Source organism: Spea bombifrons, chromosome 3 (assembly GCF_027358695.1).
Source record: "Spea bombifrons isolate aSpeBom1 chromosome 3, aSpeBom1.2.pri, whole genome shotgun sequence".
In the NCBI taxonomy this organism is placed as follows: domain Eukaryota; kingdom Metazoa; phylum Chordata; class Amphibia; order Anura; family Pelobatidae; genus Spea; species Spea bombifrons.
In genome coordinates this window covers 90484034-90503971 of record NC_071089.1, presented here as the reverse complement: position 1 = coordinate 90503971, position 19938 = coordinate 90484034, and the positions used below count along the sequence as shown (strand labels likewise).

The 19938-nt window shown below is 38.9% G+C and overlaps 1 protein-coding gene across 1 annotated transcript in view; it reads right to left on the bottom strand.

Moving 5' to 3' along the window:
* Positions 1-11942: 11942 nt before the first annotated feature.
* Positions 11943-19938, bottom strand: part of LOC128484538 (transient receptor potential cation channel subfamily V member 6-like) — a 29751-nt gene continuing 21755 nt past the window's right edge. The window contains exons 10-16 of the mRNA XM_053460956.1: positions 19801-19887; positions 19608-19684; positions 17071-17236; positions 16062-16128; positions 15348-15613; positions 14817-14926; positions 11943-12177 (exon numbers count right to left, since the gene is read on the bottom strand). Coding sequence (XP_053316931.1) covers positions 12027-12177; positions 14817-14926; positions 15348-15613; positions 16062-16128; positions 17071-17236; positions 19608-19684; positions 19801-19887 — 924 coding nt within the window. The 3' untranslated portion in view covers positions 11943-12026. The remainder of the gene's footprint in view (positions 12178-14816; positions 14927-15347; positions 15614-16061; positions 16129-17070; positions 17237-19607; positions 19685-19800; positions 19888-19938) is intronic.

Genomic DNA, 19938 nt, shown 5'->3' with positions numbered 1-19938 from the left:
TATTGCAAAAACACGTCATTTTTGTTGAATATGTAAATAAAACGAAAGGTTTCCATTTTCAAGGTAGCCCAAAATTGCCAACAGGGCTGGATTAGCTTTCGTAACGCATATAACATTCCAGTGTTTTGTTACAGAATGAATTTAAAAGATGTGATTCAAACTGTTTGTAAGATAGTACTATACCTTTAAATTAACCACTTATCAGGCCCCAAGGGGGGTGGGTATTCATATGTAATTCAAACGTGTGAATTTAATCTCAAATAATTGTCCTTCTATGACTTTGGTGATATCAAAGTGTAGCTCTTTGCGTTTGAATCATTTTCAAGTGTTGCTAGAATATACATGAAAACACTTCAAAAAATAATTAGCTGGCTTTTTTCTCTGCTTTTAAGCTTCCATGTGACGCGTTCAAATATCTAACTTGGCACAAGTTAAAAGAACACGATATTCAGGGGACTCAAATTCGTTGTCCTCGAGTAAGAGAAGGTAAAGTAAGAATGCTCTTATCTGTAAATGAAACTTAATGCATTCCTGCTAATATCTTTCCCATTCTACCACTTCTTACCTTTTTGACCTACATTTTTTTGCCAAATTTATTTCAGAATTCTTAATGTTTCCTTCTTCTGTTCTCCGCATGCACATTTTTTTCTTACAAGCATAGGCCCCCCAGCCGATGAACTTCTATTAAGAGGAGAAGCACATTACTTTCAGGAGGAAACACACATAACTGATAAGGAGATTTGGAGAAGAAGGCTGCAGGAAAACTGGGAGAACTCTTTGGTAAGGGTATAAAACAGGAATATTATTACTTGCTTGACACCAGAAAACTCACAAACCATTTTAAAAAGATCTGTCATAAGAATATAAGTCTACTGCTGTGCGTTTGTATTTTTAAGACATTTGTTCAACAAGATAAGCCTCTGTGCCTAAAATAGTCGGAACACTTGTCTGCTTCATCCAAAGCATTCCAAACAAACTCTGACATTCCTTGTTTGATCATAGATGTTACATGAATATGTTAGATATGAGAATGTACCTGGCAGCAAAATGGAATTATGTTTTCGAAAGCATAAATCTTTTTTTTCACAGTTCATGGATTAACGGCTCGAAAGGAGGTTTATTTCTTTATGATGACCCAAAAAATCATTTGAGATTCATGTAGGGCTTAAAATGTATGATGGACCTACTCAAACAACTAAAAGGGCACCTACAGTTCAGGGGTGGGAATGTAGGCAGGATCCTTGATAAGAATCTTTTTTTTAGTAGAGGCAAGTTATTTGTGGATGCATATTGTACAGGGATAGGAGATATATCTCGGAAGGAACTTTAGAAATCCTAGTAGTTGTATGCGGAATTGAAGGTAAAACACACTCAAACGTTCCATACTGTCCTAAAACCTTTAAATCTATGCATCCTATGGGACAATTCCCCCCTACCAACCTTGGCAGCCCTTTTTTGGCTATAGCATAGTCTCCGGTTTGGTTTCACACGTGATATTGTAGCACAAAGGTCTGTTCTCACGGCTTCCCTGCTTAGTTACCACCAGCTTCCCGACACAGCTATCCTGGTGTTGCATGGCAAGAGGAACATCATATAACAACCTACTGTTTCTGTAAACTCAAATGGTTATGTGATATACTACTTGTTATATTCTGTCTCCCATTGTACAGCACTGCAGAATATGATGGCACTATGTAAATCAATAAATATTAATAATTAAAAAAATCTAATATTCCATTACCACAAATCTGAAGGGTGTGACAGTATGTAAAATATAATCTGAACCCCATGCAGTTATTTTTAATAACGTTCACCCCTGGGAAGAAAGGACAGAAGGTATTTACTATTCTGTTTCAGGTAGATTGCCTTTCTGTTTTGAAAATAAGGTAAAATCTATTTTCAAAGGCTAAATTTCATACTCCTAAACTCCTTATGTTCATAAATTGATACTACAGAAAAAACATTTTGTTACAGAAAATGTATGGGCAAAATGATTCAGGTTTTACATAAGACAAAAGGCAAAAGCAGAACAATTGTAGAGAAAAAGAGCTACATTTGGAATAATCATCACAAAGAAAAAAACAAATTAGTGTTTATTCTGATGATTCCAAATATAACACTCCACAAATCTCTCTGTTTGTGCCATGATAAACATTGTCCCAACAATGCTCTTGCTAAAGGGCCTCTGGAAACCTTGGAAAGAAAATAATCTCCATAAACATTGCTTAAAAAAAATAATAATTTATTTTTATACACTTATCTGAAGAATTAAATGAAGCTTGGAATGCTGTAGCTGCATTTCTTTTATATTTATTGAATGAAGGAAAAGAAAAACCCAAAACATATAGTTCATATTGCAGCATAAATAAGAACTATAAATCAGACACGGAGGATTTGCTTTTCTTTGTAGCTCGTAGAGTCATACATAACTATTGTGTCTCTGCTATTCTTACACATAAGTTCAGTAAAATTCCGTGTTTGAGACATACAAATTATTTATTATCATTACTTAAGGTTCATACCTAACCAATTCACAAAAGGTAATTACACTCTGGGAAAAGAAAAAAGTAAAACAAGAGGGAGAGTGCAATTTATCAGATATTAAAAATATAGGAAATATGGCTTCAATTTAATCTTTGTTTATAATATATATTTATACATTCACTGGCCACTTTATTAGGTATACCTGTTCAATTACTTGTTAACACAAATAGCTAATAGCAACTCAATGCATTTAGGCATGAAGACGTGGTCAAGACAACTTGCCGAAGTTCAAACTGGGCATCAGAACGGGGAAGAAACGTTATTTAAGTGACTTTGAACGCGGCATGGCCAGTCTGAGTATTTCAGAAACTGCTGATCTACTGGGATTTTCATGCACAACCATCTCTAGGGGTTAACAGGGAATGGTCTGAAAAAGAGAAACTATCCAGTAAGCGGCAGTTGTGTGGACCAAATGCCTTGTTGATGTCAGAGGTCAGAGGAGAATGTGCAGACTGGTTCGAAGTGACAGAAAGGTAACAGTAACACATCGAACCATAAAGCAAATGGGCTACAGCAGCAGAAGACCACACCGGGAGACACTCCTGTCAGCTAAGAAAAGGAAACTGAGGCTACAATTCGCACAGGCTCACCAAAATCAGACAATGGAAGACTGGAAAAACATTGCACAGTCTGATGAGCATGGATCCATCCTGCCTTGTATCAACAGTTCAGGCTGGTGGTGGTTGTGTAATGGTGTGGAGGACATTTTCTTGGCACATTATGGGCCCCTTAGTACTAATTGAGCATTGTTTAAACGCGACAGCCTACCTGAGTATTGTTGCTGACCATGTCCATCCCTTCATCACCACAGTGTACACATCTTCTGATGGCTACTTCCAGCAGGATAATGCACCCTGTCACAAAGCTCACATCATCTCAAACAGGTTTCTTGAACATGACAATGAGTTTACTGTACTCCAATGGCATCCACAGTCACCAGATCTCAATTCAATAGAGCACCTTTGGGATGTGGTGGAATGGGAGATTCACATCATGGATATGCAGCCGACAAATCTGCAGCAACTGCGTGATGCCATCATGCCGGTATGGACCAAAATCTCTGAGCAATGTTTCCAGCACCTCTTGAAAGTATGGCACGAATGAAGGCAGCTCTGAAGGCACAAGGGGGTCCAACCCGGTCCTAGGTGTACCTAATAAAGTGGCCAGTGAGTGTAGCTTATCAGTATTATATATTTTTTAAAATTGAGCATTGAAAATTTAATGTTTAAAAATATAAGAACTCCAAGGCTCTTGATATTATTATAGAATCACAAAAGGCCTACTTTTTCTTTCTTTTATAGAATGTTAACCTTTCCTACCAAGGGCTTGGGGACCCTTATCAACAAAGAAACTTTCAAAGGATACTTCGAAGAATGATAAGGGTAGAGAGACTCTGGTTGGTTGATAATGATTTAAAAGACTTGAGTGCCATACATCTGCCAAGGTATGTAACAGTTGGATTTGCAAGATGGCTAGCATTATTTTAAAATTACTAGTTTAATATGTGCTCTCACAGTTATTGATCCCTGCATGTTAGAATGGATTAGACAATTTTCTTGCGTACTGACCAGCACGTCTCACAACAAAACCTACTATGGGGAGGTAGAATAAGGCTGGTAATAGCCTCAGTAGCCAAAAAAACAGTCCCACTAACTTACAGAAAAATATTTTTAGCGATCACACAGCACAGTGCCACTACATAAGACATATGTATCTGACATCAGGGGCTTACTTTTAATATTTGACACCCAGGCTGAACTCTATATTTGGCAACCCCCCACACATAAAAATTTAAAAAACACCCACATAAAATGTAATGTTTGCAATAATAGGTTTCCCTCCTTTTTCCCAGCATCTCTTCTCCCTTTCTGCATCCCCATTACTTACTTGACACTATCTAGAGACTTGCCACACAGACAAAGCTTAGCGATCTTAGCCATCTTAGCCCCTAAACAGCCTGCTTGTGCCCCTGCTCACAACACTTACCTGCAGGAGTGGTGTGTGTCTCTCTTCTTCTGTGCTATGTGCAGACTGATTCAACATGCAGGAAGTGGATGTGATGTCATTTCCTCCATGCTGGATCAGTCAGACACAGCATGCTGGAAGAGAGTGTGAGAAGGGCTGGCACCTTTTGGCCCTGGGGGTAGGCAAAGCCAAGTGGCCCTATTGAGCCCTTGCAGCATCCATCTCTTTAACATACACAGTTGTACACATTTTACAAACTCTCGCACATACGTGCACAATCATTCAACAAACATGGGTAAACTAAGACACACTCAAACACACATTTACTTATTCATGTTAACACACATATTTACATGTTAACACACACATGCTAACATGCACAGATACACAATCATGCTAACACACGTTTACACATACACACTCATGCTAATACACACAGTCTTACACATTCATACTCAAACTAATATACTGAAACATAACCATACAGACTTACACAAACACACTCAACCTAACACACACACATACACACTCATGCTGATACACACAGACTTACAAATACATATTCCTGCTAACACAGTCACTCACAACACACACATACAGTCATGCTCACACTCCTTCTAACACATGTACGTTGACTGTTACATACATGCATGTATACATACTCACTCTCTCTCTAACTCCTTTCTAAATTATCTCATTGTCTCCCTCCCTCACATTTTCTCTCACCACCCCCATCACCTCGCTATCACGCTAACCCTCCTACCACTCAATCCCTTACCTTTCCAGAGGCTTCTTTCGGGAAGAGCGGCCAGACCTTGCTCTCCGTGCCACTAACTGCAGGTATTACCCACAAATAGCAGCTTAAAATGGGTTGGACAAGTCTTACGCCCCTGCTGGAGGTCTGTGCCAGCAAGGGTGGACCCCCCCTATGTATGCCACTGTCTGGCATCCTGAGCTCATTTTATATACAACATGTCTCCTATGTAGCTGGCACTCTAGGGCAGGGGCGTCCAACATGCGGCCCGCGGGCCAAATGCGGCCCGCGACACCAGCCAGGGCAACCGATCTTACGCGGGCCGTGCCTCAAGCCCTGCTACAACAAGAGCCCCGCTACTTACCAGTGGGAGGGTCTTTTGTACTGCAAAGAGCAAGCGGAACCCAGCAGAGTTCACGTGACATTACATGACTCTGCTCCAGTCCTGCTTCCTCTGTGCAGTACGAGAGAACGCAGAGGGAGGCCGCGCCCCCTGCTGAAGTCTGTGAGCGGCATCGAGGAGCTGCAGTGCAGGTAAGGGGGTGGGGAGGGTGTTTGAATGAGTATGCGTGATTGAGGGAATGAATCTGTGAATGAATGAGTAAATGAATGAATGAGTGTGTGTGTGATAGCATGGATGTGTAAGTGCTGGAACCTAGGCATGATGGGACTGTGATTGCTGTTAGCAATCACACTCATATCATGTCAAGTCAGCCAGTACATGCTGAAACCTAGCTAGCTGCCCCCTTGTGTATTGATGCTGCCAGCAGTATGGGGTCTGCACATCACTTACAGCCACCCTGTACCAGCATGTACTGGCTGACTTGGCATGATAGGAGTGTGATTGCTAACAGTAATAGACTGACCAAAATAGGGGGAAAAAAGCGCACTTCCCAAATGTGGCCTTTTAACCCCAAACAGCAGTCAAACCCATGCATGGGTGGTATCACTGTACTCGAGAGATGTTGTTGAACACATATTAGGGTGTTGTTTGATAGTGACGTATACCTGGAGCTATAAATGTATACCCAAAGTACAATTTGTGTAAAAAAAAATACCAAAAAAATACTAACACAAAGTGTGGCAAAGGCTGGTGGTAGAATCTCATGCATGGAAAGGGTTAAAATACTAGCATTTGAAATACCTTGGGGTGTCTAGTTTTCAAAAATATATGGTTTGATGGGGTAAATTGAATTAGCCGGCTTCAAAGATGGTCCTATTAGGACATGGGGGCAGAATGACCAGAGGTAAAAGTTCCAAGTTAAAAAATGTGCACTTCCTAAATGTGGCGTTTTACCTCCCAAACAACCCAACAAACCCATGCATGAGGGGTATCACTGTACTCGGGAGATGTTGCTGAACACATATTGGGGTGTTGTTTGAAAGTGATGTATACCAGGAGCTGTAAATCCATACCTGAAGAACAATTTTAGCGATAAAAAAACACAAAATAAATTACTACCACAAAGTTTGACAAAGGCTGATGGTAGAATTAGTGCATGGAAAGAGTTAAAATTGTAGCATTTGAAATACCTTGGGGTGTCTAGTTTTCAAAAATATATGATTTGATGGGGTAAATTGCATTGGCCGGCTTCAAAGATACCCGAAATGGCACATGGGGGGAAGAATTACCAGATTTGGAAAAAATGGTTTTGAAATAGTAAAACGCTACTTGTACTTAATGCTCCATAACGTGCAGAAAAAAGCAAAAAAACATAAAAACATTGGGTATTTCTAAACTCAGGACAAATAGTAGAATATATTTAGTAGGTTTTTTCATTAGCTTTTTTGGATGAGTAAAAGATTTTTGGGGTAAAAGTCAGAAAATGTGTTTTTTTTTACATTTTTCATCATATTTTATTATTTTTTTTTATGGGAAATTAGATAATATGATTAAAACAATGGTATCTGAAGAAAGCCCTTCTTGTGCTGAAAAAAACAACATATAATTTGTGTGGGTTCACTAAATGAGTGAAGAGAAAATTACATCTAAACACGAACACCGCAAAAGTGTTAAAACAGCCTCGGTCCCAATGGTACAAAAGGTAAAACACAGCCTGGTCCTTAAGGGGTTAATAACATGAATAAACATGTAAGATTAAACTATGTTAGATTAAACTTTGCCAAAAAACATATGTAAGAATCCCAATATTGTGTGTATACCACAAGCACCAATCTTAACTGTTCTCAGGATGCATGCTCTGCATTTCCCTCCCATTGTCTCTTCTATCGTAACTTGTATTGATTAATTCAGGCAGCCTTTGCAAGTGTGGATGAGGAAAAATGAGAGTACTTCAGGACATCACATTTATTAGATAATGCTAGCTGCGCCATATTGAGACATATTTTAGTTTCAGTGCCATATACTTTATAATTAAAATCTATAAGATAATTACACAGACCGACAAAAAGCTGTAGGTTTAATATTTTAATAAATGAATTTAATTATGCTAAAAGCTATAATAGTGACAGTTCACCTTAAATTGTGAAGGTAAATTAAGCAGACACATATATATCACCAAGAGTATGTGGGCACCTGACCATCACGCCTATTTGCGTTAATATTGAGTTGGCCCCATATTTTCCACGAGATTTTGGAGGTCAGGTACTGATGTTGGACGAGAAGGCCTTGCTCGCAATCGGCATTCCAGTTCATCCCAAAGGTGTTTAATAGGTTTAAGGTCAGGGCTCTGTAAAGGCCACATGAGCTTCTGCACAACATAACCATCAAATCATGTCTATATGGACCTTGCTTTGTGCACAGGGACATAGTCATGCTGGAACAGGAAAGGACCTTCCTCAAACTAGTGCCACAAAGTCGGAAGAATGCATTTTGTTCATTTACCCTCTAGTTTCCGTTTCTATGTGTATTAAGAATGCCTCCCCATCTAGTCTACATTAAAGTGTTACGTCACTAATCAGGTTTCAACTGTTCCAACAATGCTGCCCCCGATGCACATTAATGCTACAATAACTAATGCTACAGAGGACAGGCGAGTGTTAGGTGCTATGCCCTTCAGCACTTGTAGAGTCGCTTACAGTGGGCAGGGGCAGATCTAGCAGGGCAGAACTTTCATAAACTGACTTGCGGCAAACGTGGCATTTTATGACACTGCCACACTTAAAGGCAATGAGCTCTTCACTACAACCCATTATGCTGTTAACTGTTTACTGAGATCTCATGCTAATGTGGTTGATTTTCTACACGTTAGCCACAGGAGCGGTGTCCACATACTTTTGGTCATATAGTATAAAAAAAGCCCAACATTCATAGAAAATAGAAGACTTGCTTTACAATCCCTTTTTTCTTACCACCTTCTGATATCAAATATGTTTCACTAGTGCTGAATTATTAAAATGAACATACATTTCTGATGTGCAGGTGCAAAGAATTGAATTTGAACAAAAATCACTTTACGTCCTTTAAGCAGCTGCCAAAACTTCCTGCAATTCAGCATCTGTCCCTTGCAGAAAATAATATTGAAACACTAAGCGGGCTGTCAGATTTGAGGCTGACACCACTTGGATCCCTTGTTCTGAAGTCAAATCCATGTGAATTTTTAGAAGACTACAGAGTACAGTAAGCATCGTCTTGTTTTTTTGACAATTGTCATGATGTTATTCTTTTTCTGAAAAGCCCCAAAATATGTGGTAACAAACTGTATACAGTGTATAGAGATCGGTTTACTGGAGTTTAAAATTCTCCACATATGTGACAGCACAGAAATCATTTTTACTGTACATAGCGGGCTCTCAAACTTTGCCTGTAGACCTCTCACTCCCTCACCACATCACTAATACTATCTTTTCAATATGAGGGAGACTAGGGGTCTGAGATAGGGAAAAGTAGGGTATAGATCTTTGGGAAAGAGAAAGCATGAGACTAGAAGGTGATACAATGTTTTTAAGAAGAATGGAAAAGGCTACTGGAAAGAGAAAATTAAACAACACGAAGATTTGTATTACCCTGGAAGCAAGAATAGGAAAATAAAGAAGTATAAAAAGAGGAAGAGGAGAATAAAAAAGGGAGTTAAGGGAAAAAAAGAATTGCAGCAAAAGGAGATGAAAGAATGAACAAGTAGACTGTAAAAGAGGTAAAGGAAACTGGATTAATTAAAGGAGGGATTGGGGCCAGGGAATAAAGAATTGGGACAGTCAAATGGTAGGGGAAACTAGTGTAGAATGAGTAGGAGGCTAGGGGTTACTTAAAACAATGCTAACCCACTGACATATATCACGAATGTCTAGTGGTTACATTTAAATAATTACTCATCAAGAGTTATAATTAAGTAAGAAGCATCTTTGGTCCTCAGGTTCAGGTGGTGGCCCGTAGATCATAGGCGGGCAGCCACCTGCTTAATATATGCAGTCATGGGGTATATAAGCCTGTAGAGGTATAACTTACAGCTCAGTGTATACAGCACACTCCATGTCTTTTTTTATTAAACACATGAGATGCTTTCATGATGGAAGAGGTTGCTCTAAATGGGCCAAATGTTGTGTCATAAACATCTATAGACACTATATTTCAAATAGAAATAAATAAATAAATGTTTTATCCCTCAGAATTTCTTAAAACACTAATGGCATTTGAATAGTATAACATTTAAAATAACCAGGTAGACGTTATTTTTTTTAAATATTCTAAAAAAAAAAAAAAAAAAAAAAAAAAAGAAGCACTTAAGTACTAACAGAGGGAGAATACAGCGCATCACTATATTTTTCCCTTTTTTAATTCTTTTCAGAGTGTTTTCTATATTGCCAAACTTGAAAACATTAGATGGAATTTCTAAACTTCCAGAGGACTGGTCAGCGGAAGAGGACAGCCATTTTCTAATAAGAAAGTGTACGATTTTGTAAAGAATTATGGTCATTTGTACAGTAAAGGTTCCAGATAAACAGTGTTGACAACTTTGTGTATACATATATACAATATATATATATATATATATATATATATATATATATATATATATCTTCTGCACTCTGTGGACTTAACACAAAACTTATTAACACTGGTGCTGTTCGCCAACTGTATATACAAATCCAAAAATGATGCACTTAAAGGGATTTTTCAGGCAAAAGTCAACACAAGTAATTTATTATATATCTCTGATATCTGAGACATCTCAGGCTCAACCAGAGACGTGTAGACGTGGTCAAGACAACTTGCTGAAGATCAAACCGAGCTTCAGAACGGGGAAGAAAGGGGATTTAAGTGACTTTGAACGTGGCATGGTTGTTGGTGCCAGACGGGCTGGTCTGGAAGACTGGAAGAATGTTGCCTGGTCTGAAGAGTCTCGATTCCAGCTGCGATATCCAGATGTTTGGCATAAACAACGTGAAAGCATGGGTCCACCCTGCCTCGTATCAAAGGTTCAGGCTGCTGGTGGTGGTGTAATGGTGTGGGGGACATTTTCTTGGCACACTTTGGGCCCCTTAGTACTAATTGAGCATCATTTAAATGTGACAGCCTACCTGAGTATTGTTGCTGACCATGTCCATCCCTTTATAAAAACACAGTGTACCCATCCTCTGATGGCTACTTCCAGCAGGATACTGCATCATGTCACAAAACTCACATCATCTCGAACTGGTTTCTTGAACATGAGTTCACTGTACCCCAATGGCTCCCACAGTCACCAAATCTTAATCCAATAGAGCACATTATGGATGTAGTGGAACGGGAGATTTGCATCATTGATGTTCAGCCGGCAAATTTGCAGTGACTGCGTGATGCCATCATGTCCATATGGATCAAAATCTCAGAGGAATGTTTCCCAGCACCTTGTAGAAAGTATGCCACGAAGAATGAAGGCAGTTCTGAAGGCACATGGGGGTCCAACCCGGTACTAGCAAAGTGTAACTAATAGTGGCCAGTGAGTATATATATATATAAAACAATAAAATAAACTATCTTAAATAAATTATTTTGTCTGCATTTCGACAATAGTGTTCCAAAATGTGAAAATAAACTTCTGCAACATTGTAATAAGAAAAATAAAAAGTAATACATATGAATGGACTCATCATCTATAAATGTATTCTGTCATGTTTACCCATAAATAAAATAAGTTTGCATTAATAAGTCCTGTCCTTAATTATACATATCTGGAGTGCAATTGCTGCTCATTAACCTGGAATCTGCCAATGGCATCTGGTCTAGTTGAGCCGTGCTTTGGTATATGTCAGCACCATATAAACAAGTATCTGACCTGAAACTTTAATCAGCTGGTAAAGTTAGAATAAAGTGCCCCGGCTGATGGCAGTCTTCTAAAAGGGATGAAGGGCAAACATGGGTGGATATGTCATTTGTGACAAAATCAATATACATTCCTAAATGAACCAGCTACCCGTTCTCAGCTCGCTCTGTGCCACTGAATACCTCTCATTGATCAATTCCCTTCAGAGCTGCAGTCTCATTTCTGCATTCTGCACTAGGCTCAGCCTGCAAATGAGTTACAAGAGCATCCAAACACAGAGTCCATTGCAGTAATCTAGCCTTGAGGAGATTAATGTATGTGCCATGGCAAACAGCTCATATGCTGATATTGAACCAGTGATGAAGAACTGAGACCAAATAAAACCTACTCCTACGTGGCGAATACTCGAGACTTTATGCCAACTTCTGTCAGTAGCTTTTCTTTTTAAATAACAAATGCGTTAAGCTCAATTGTTGTGTTAAATGCGTTTATGAACAGATTTTGCACAACTCTGTATTTCTTAACCAAATCCCATTATCATGAAACGTTAGGTCAAGATTCTATAATGAGGTGGATTCTGTAAAGTCACTCGTACTGCTAATTCTTGAAATGTTTTTTCGGATCAAATTCCAGCAAACAATGGGTTGATTGGATAAAGCAGTCGAGCCCTTAATATTTTCAGTGCTGTTTTCCTTCAATATTTCTTCAACCCTAAGAGGAAAAAAAAGACAATGTCAGAGTTTCAATAGGCTCTATGAAATAGGATGGCCTATTGCATTATGATTTACAGGGCACTGTGGTGGTGACTGTGAAGGGCAGAGAGTTAAACATTAACCCCATTAAATAAATGCTAATTTTGCCCAAAAGGAGGACAACTACTTACTTACTCGAAGGATATTTCAGGTTAACCTTTAGATCCATCACTTCAATTTAATTAACAAAAAATAACTATGAATGTTCTTCCTAGTCACTTACATCTGATCTACTTAAGAGTATCCAACCAGCCTATGGCCACCACCTCCGCGTTGCATAGCTTTACTGCCCTCACTGTAAAGAATGTCTTTCTCCGTGTAACATGGTAATTCAGCTCATTTAATTGTGACAGGCGGCTTCTTCGTATTTGTTCTATCCAAGGGATCAGTGTTTCTCTTGCGATATGATTACACGGACCTTGAATGTATTTGCAAACTGTGAAAAGGTCACCCCTGAAGAGCCTCTTTTAAAAATAAACCTAGTGTGTCTATATACTCTTCATAATTGAAATTCCCAATTACCTTTATTATTTTCGTAGCCTCTTTATATTCATTATAATTTAATGCCTTTTCTGTTGATCTGGCGACCGAAAGTGAATGTCATATTTTATGTGAGTTGGCAAAATTAATAATTGTCTACTGCTGCCCTTTTTTTAAATGGCGTTAATTATTTGCTTCTGTTTGCAGCTGCTACTGCATTATATGCTGTTACATCAAAAAGGATGCTTAGGCACTCAGAAACAGGAGGTGCGATTCCCAACGGCTTATTTCCGATAAAAGACACATTCAAAATAAGAATTCTCAATGGGGGGAATACACTCACCATGCTATTAAAACTAAAAGTGTCAACAATTATTTCACTGAATACCAGGAGACCATAGATCTCGCTTTCGGTATGGTATTATTAATAAAGTATTATAACATTGGTAATTAAAAACTCACACATGCTCAGTAGGTCCAACAAATAAATCAAAGCACCAAAGTGAAACATAAGATGTCCTACAATACAAAACTTTCACAAAGGAGAGTCATGGAGTGCGAATAAGACCAAATAGAAGCCACCAGTCTATAGAAGCATTGTCTATAAATGTCATGGTCTTATTTGCATACTTGGGTACTTTCCAGGGTAGGTTGCTGTGATGGATATGGGAGGTGTGATGGCAGTGATGGTGACCAACAGGAGGTGAAGCATACCAGGATCAGCATCGGCCAACCACCTTTAATAAAGGTTAGACTGGGGGAGCCTCTCCCGATCCCCATTCAGTAGAAGGCAGGCACTTTTTCTGTTGGTTGCCCTCCTCTCTGGATAGTGGAGGCAATTCTCCCATGAGCCACCTTATCCTCACCCTAAGGGCGTGTCATAATCTTACTGATTTGTGGGATTTTTTGTGTGTAACTCCCTCTGTTTATTAGTTAACGTGTTCCAAAGCCTAATTTAAATAATTATCAATTGTTTAATGATCCCCCTACTGTTCTAGTATGTATAAAAGACCTGGCTTTGCACCCAAATAAAGATGTGTGTGTGTGTGTGTGTTCCTCTGAATCTGCCTGGAGTTTTTATCTATATGAATGGTCTAAAGAGTCCTTGTTGAATCCCATCCCTTTGTGATGCACTCTTAAACAAAATGTAATATAAAAACCATGGCCTCTGTAACATGTAGTTAAGTTATTTTTAATGAAGTAGATTTGCAGTTTGTAGACAGGGCCAGCCCAAGACATAATGCCGCCTGGGGCGAAGTTTGAAATGCCGCCCCCCGCTTTTTATCTACCCTTCCTCTCCCTACCTTCTCATTATCTACCCCCCTCCCTCCCTATTGTCTACCCTCCCCCCTTTGTACTTCACTTACCTTTCAGCAGTCCTGCGAGAGTCCTGGAAATGACGTCATATTCCGGCGCTCAGCATTACAAGCCGGCACAAAGACCGAGCTAGAAGGCTCACAGAGGAGAACGAGAGGCGACGAGCAGGTACTGACAACTTGATAAGAGAAAACCACTCGGCGCCCCTCTCTCTTCTCCGCGTAAAAAAAAGGCGCTTGGGGCAGCACAGTGCTGCCTCTTCAAAAGTGCCGCCTGGGGCAATTGCCCCACTCTGGTCCATGGTAGGGCCGGCCCTGTTTGTAGAGATATATCTTGTCTATATGAGCATCATGTTTTTAGACACTGAGAGTTTTATAAGCTAAAGCTTTCTTAATACGTATAATGTGTTATATGAAAGTTCATTTAAAAAATATATATTAATGTGTAAATTACATCCCTATTCCAGGACACTGACTATGTATGTAAATGTACAAAAATCATGCCATAAATTTAAATTATTTCTAAAATGTAATATCTAAATTATACGTGAATATATATGAGGCCATGTTGCATGGACATTTTTAACACATCTTAAAGGGTGCTTTTAAAAGTCTTCCCAAAGCAACTAATGAAAAAACAACAGTAGTTACAATGTACATAACAACCCATTTAGAGGAAGTATGATTGTAAGATCTCAGGTGACTCTTCTTAGTCATTACTATGTAACATATCTTTAACGAGCATGAAGTCAAACAGTACATTTTTCTGAAGGACTGGTGTTCTCATCTTACAGTATCTCACCCAATATACCACTTGCCATCATCCAGACCCAAGGAGCTCCCTGGAATCCCAGTGCGTACTTTAAGGAACCTTGGAACATGACGTTCAAGAACGAGAATGGTAGCAGCTATCTACAGAGAGAATGGAAGGATAGTGGGTTTGAGTCACAAAAATAATAGCCCTCATTAGTTCAAAATAAAAATGAGCTTGGATTTATTTTCTCGTGTTTTCAGAAGCACAGTGGCTTTGGTGTTCCTAATTCCTTAAATGTATATGGTCACCTGTGTTAATCTTTACAGCCAGAGCTAGATTAATATTTCCCCCAAGACCAAGGTGCCAAAGCCAGTGAACATAGTGCTTGTTTAGCCCCATTGCACAGGTCCCACTTCACTAGGCAGCTGGACTGTGGTTGCCTTGTGTGAGTTCTCCTATAGCTTTAATGGACTAGATGCGTATAGCTTCTTGCCAAGCCTTTCAGAAGTATCAGTAACTTATTAGCAAAGTCAGACTCACACTTTAGACATCGTGAGGCTAGTATCTACAGATACATACCTGTATTTTCCATAATTCTTCTCTCTCATGTGCTATTCGCCAGTATGTATTATCCATCATTGCTATCAGCATGTTTAGCAATAGAAGGTACACAAACACCATATATATGGAATATATAATATAGATCAAAGGTGTGGAGGCATCCATAGGCAGAGGCAAATCAGTCAGCCCCATCATCATCTCAATCGCAGCATACAATGTCAGGGAAAAGTCTTTTAGGTACGAATCACTGTCCAGCTCCAGAGTCTGACACATGACATAAAATGCTGTGGAGGTTCAAAGTAATACAGAAATCAGATCAATGAATTCCTGGTTATATGAATTATAGACATTTTATGTGTTTTTCAAAGTATGAGAATGCATTACTTTTGCATGTAGCCCAGTGCTGGGCTTGTGGATATAAAGTCATATCCCTCAAACCCCAAGGCAGGTTCTAGGAGGAAGCTGTACAGATCTCTACCTGCAGACTATTGCAGCTATTGAGGGAGCCCAAAGTACAGCTGTCGTGGCCCTCTAAAGTAAACCTGAGCTCAAGTAAGCTGCCCCTTTTGCCCTGCATATAAACTCGGCCCTGATTCTCATACTAGCCACACGCGTCTCCATTTGTAAGCTCCTAGTATAGTCAGTGAATAAGCACCTTTGTCATTTGCTATGCCCCAAAGCCAGTTCTTCCCATCCCATATCATAAAAAATAAAATGATATTATTTTCTCACCTGAGCTAAAGCCAATAATAATAATGAACACTAAGCAAAACCAGCACAAAAGATCTGCAAAAATGATCTGCGGGACAAATAAAAGTAAACAAAAACTTAAAAATATGCAAACTATAAACATAAGCATATAACATATAGATTGTTTGGAGCTATATATTTTGTCATTTACCCTGCACAAAACCTTTATGAGTTATAAAGTAAAAATGTATGTAATTCGCTTATATAATGTATTTGTGCCAGCGTGTGCTGCATCCCTAAAACAGCTTGGTGGAACCTCAGGGCAGTGCAGCAAAATCGAGACTATCTAATTAAATCAGGGAAGTTTACTTTTATTGGACCCTCCGATCTGAGGTGAGCAGCACCGATTAAACCCCAAGTGTACATGAGTATAGACGTCCATGGCAGGGATAAGAGAAGACAGCTCCACCTCCCTGAACAATTTGCATGTGTCTATTGTTCTTTTTTGTTAGCTTTTGCCCAATGACAGAAGCCATAAATATTAGTATAGTTTGCCTTATGGGTGATCAGAAGGGGTTAAAATATATTAAGTATTTACAATTTGTATTACCTGTGTGTGTGCTTTATTAGAAAACCACTGGATCTATGTGTGTTTCTTCATTATTTCTATATTTTGTTCATATATCCTTTTTAAATCATGCTCCTGTGTGTCCTCAACAATCTTAAGATCATTTTCTCAGAAATAAAAAATAGAGCAAAATGAGAAGTAGGAAAAGGATTGAAAACACTTAGATTCAAAGAAAAGCTATTTTATTATTCCATTCAAACACCTCTGTCTAAATTCATGGTGTATAGGAGTATGTAGTTAATAAAATGAATATGTGATACTTTTTTTTAAATCCACCCACAGGATTTCACATTTTTTTCTATATAGAAGATTTTTTTTTTTGTCAAACTATAGAATAATGACAGCAGAGTTTGCTCACACTGATCATGGTTAGTGATTAGAGATTTCATACCTTTTGTTGCTTATTGCTAGAACCATTATTACCTTCTGAATCATTATTGAAAACTGGCCCAGCATTTTAAATCCTCTGGCAAAGTAGATTGAATTGCACCATCCAATTATCAAGGCAAGAGAGAGCGGAATGGCTTCTCCCTCATCTCCGAGCGCTCTCAACACCGCTGCAGAGAATATGAGCACGGAATATGCCACCCTGCGGGAAATATGAGCTTGTTGTTCATGTGTATTAGAACAATAGGTCATAATCTAAAACTAGCGGCTTAGATGTAATGTAAGGAGGTTTTGCTTTACTGCGAGGGTGGTATATAAGTAGAACAGTCTCCTAGCAGAAGTGGTAGAGGCTAATACAGTTAGGGACATTAAACATGCATATGGGACTGAAAACACTTTGGGCCAGAAAGGGTTAAAATACTAGACAAATATTTGAAAAATCCAAAATCCTCGGCTATTTTCTTGGTTTATGATTTGTGTTTTGACTGCAGTGTACGTAGCGCGACAACGCGATTGGTATATAAATAAGTCACTGCCGTTAAGGACAAATAAATCAGAAATGCCAAGGACTCACGGCGCAACCGAAACTACACATATTTCATAATGCAGGCTGTCAGTCTTTTTTGTCCATTAAATCCCGTTGACTACAGCCTGCCACCGTTTGCAGTGTGATTATGCACCAGAAGGCTTGTAGTTTTAACATATTTACAAGAAAAGAAAAACACATTAGTCTGGATTAACATAGTAATGAAATGTAGTCTAGATGCTGGCTGACACTGAGCTCTTTATTGGGGTTAATGGTTTTTACTCTATCAAAAGACAAAAGAGTCGTTTGAATTTCCATTTCGTTGCAACGAATACGCATTGACAGAAGGGGTAATCCTGTACATATGGGAGCAGATAAACATTGCTCGTTTTGCTTGGAAAAGCATAATGCTACTTGATTATCAGAATAGAACATGTTCCCTTTATGTGAAAAGCTGGCAATACGTTGAGCCGTGCAGAGGGCATATTGGAAAACCAGCTTCTGTGCTCTATGCTGTCACCATATGGAAATAGAAGCTCTCAAATCCCATGTTGTTTTGTTCTGGTGATATAGCATTTTCAATAATATGATTATTTTCCTTACATTTCTCAAAACAAAGATTTCTTTCTAAGCTAAACCTATTTTATTTTAATGCGGAGATGCTAAGAATATCGGCAACGCCACAGGAAAGGGAATTTCCTGATGTGTCCCACAGCAGCATATCACATCCTACCAGAACTATAGCTTCTTCGGTGAAGGATATTATTAAGTGCCTTTTGGATCTAGAATTAAAATATGTTGTTACTCCTTGGCTAAAAAACATACGATGGGCCACAATACCAAATACTAAAATAATATGGAAAATAATTTACGGTACTTCCCAAGATTGTGTGACCGGCACTGTCTTCTACCTGCTCCTCATGGGAGGCAGGTCTAGAATGCAGTAGGGGTTAGTAGCACATACAGTAGGGAAAGTCCTTAATAGCCAGCAAAATGCAAAGGCAAAAGACCAAAGGATGCCCAGAGTTTACATTTGAACCAAGAGAGTTTTGTGGTATACAAATACCCATAAAACCGGTCCTTGAAATCTGGTTTCATCAACAGGTACACACAGAGGTCCTGAAACCAATGTGTTGATGTTTATATAAATGTCAGCAAAGGCCAAAAAATGTTTTCAGTTTCGCAAAACTGATTGATAAACCTACAGCTAAATATCATTCAAGGAACATCAACCATCTAGAGATTGTGCCAAAAGCTTGTCCTGGCAATGCACTGTCCACAAATTCTCCTATTTGAAGGAAAACAAGGCATACTGTCAATGCTGGGGCGCCAGTCTTCCCAGACTACACTACTATTTCCATATTTAAGTGTATTGGAAAAACACACTGTCCATGTTCAGTTGTCATTAACAAGCAACGTAAGACAACATTACTTATCACGGACACTTTGTCTACCCGTAGGTTTTCAGTGCTGATCCCCTAAAGGCCTCCTTAGATATATTAGATCAGATATGGGGCCAGCGCTTGCCCACAATAGCTGTGGAAGAGGATGGAGTGAGCAGAACCGGAGTGGGAAGAACCAAATACCACTCCTCTTAGATCGGATCTGCCCCAAAGCCCCAGTAATTAGCTATGACTTCTTGAGCCTCAGGGACAAGCCATGAGAGTTCTTAGGTATGGTGATGGCAATACTAGTTAATTAAAGTACCCTCATTGAGCAGAAGCAAACAATATCACTTATATAGAAAGATGGTTAACAAATCTAGTGCTGATATGCATATGATAAGGTAGTGTCTTTAGTAGTAGTCAATTTATTGGACCAACATAGAAAAAACTCTAAAGTTATAGAAGCTTTTGGGACTTCAGAGATCTCTATCAGCTAGAGATAAAGAGGCTAACTTTGAATATATGCATTGCTTGATTCATTTCCTACTATTTCATATTTTACACAGTTAGGATCCCAAAAGGATAATTAATTTGCAGCTAATTATAATACTACTCACAAGTGACAATGCCTGATTACATGGATATAATTTATTTGTACGTACATTAGTAAGGAGAAGGGACCCCCGGTAGATGCGTTGCCAATATATTTCTTAGGACCAAGTTTAATGAGTAAAGGAATCTGAAAAAAAATAGTAAATTATTTGAGGCAGGAACACATTGTGCCGCAAGGAAAAGTTGTCAGTTATATTGTACAGGTTGCCATGGACAACCAATTATAAGAAATAAGGAGTTTACCTCACTGACAAATATGATTACTGCTCCAAACAGAGTAATTAACTCTCCCACCAGTCTCAGAAAATCTTCTTTGCATTCATAAGATTCCTTCAAGACAAAAACACAAAACACGGGAAGCACGGAGCAATACATATGTAA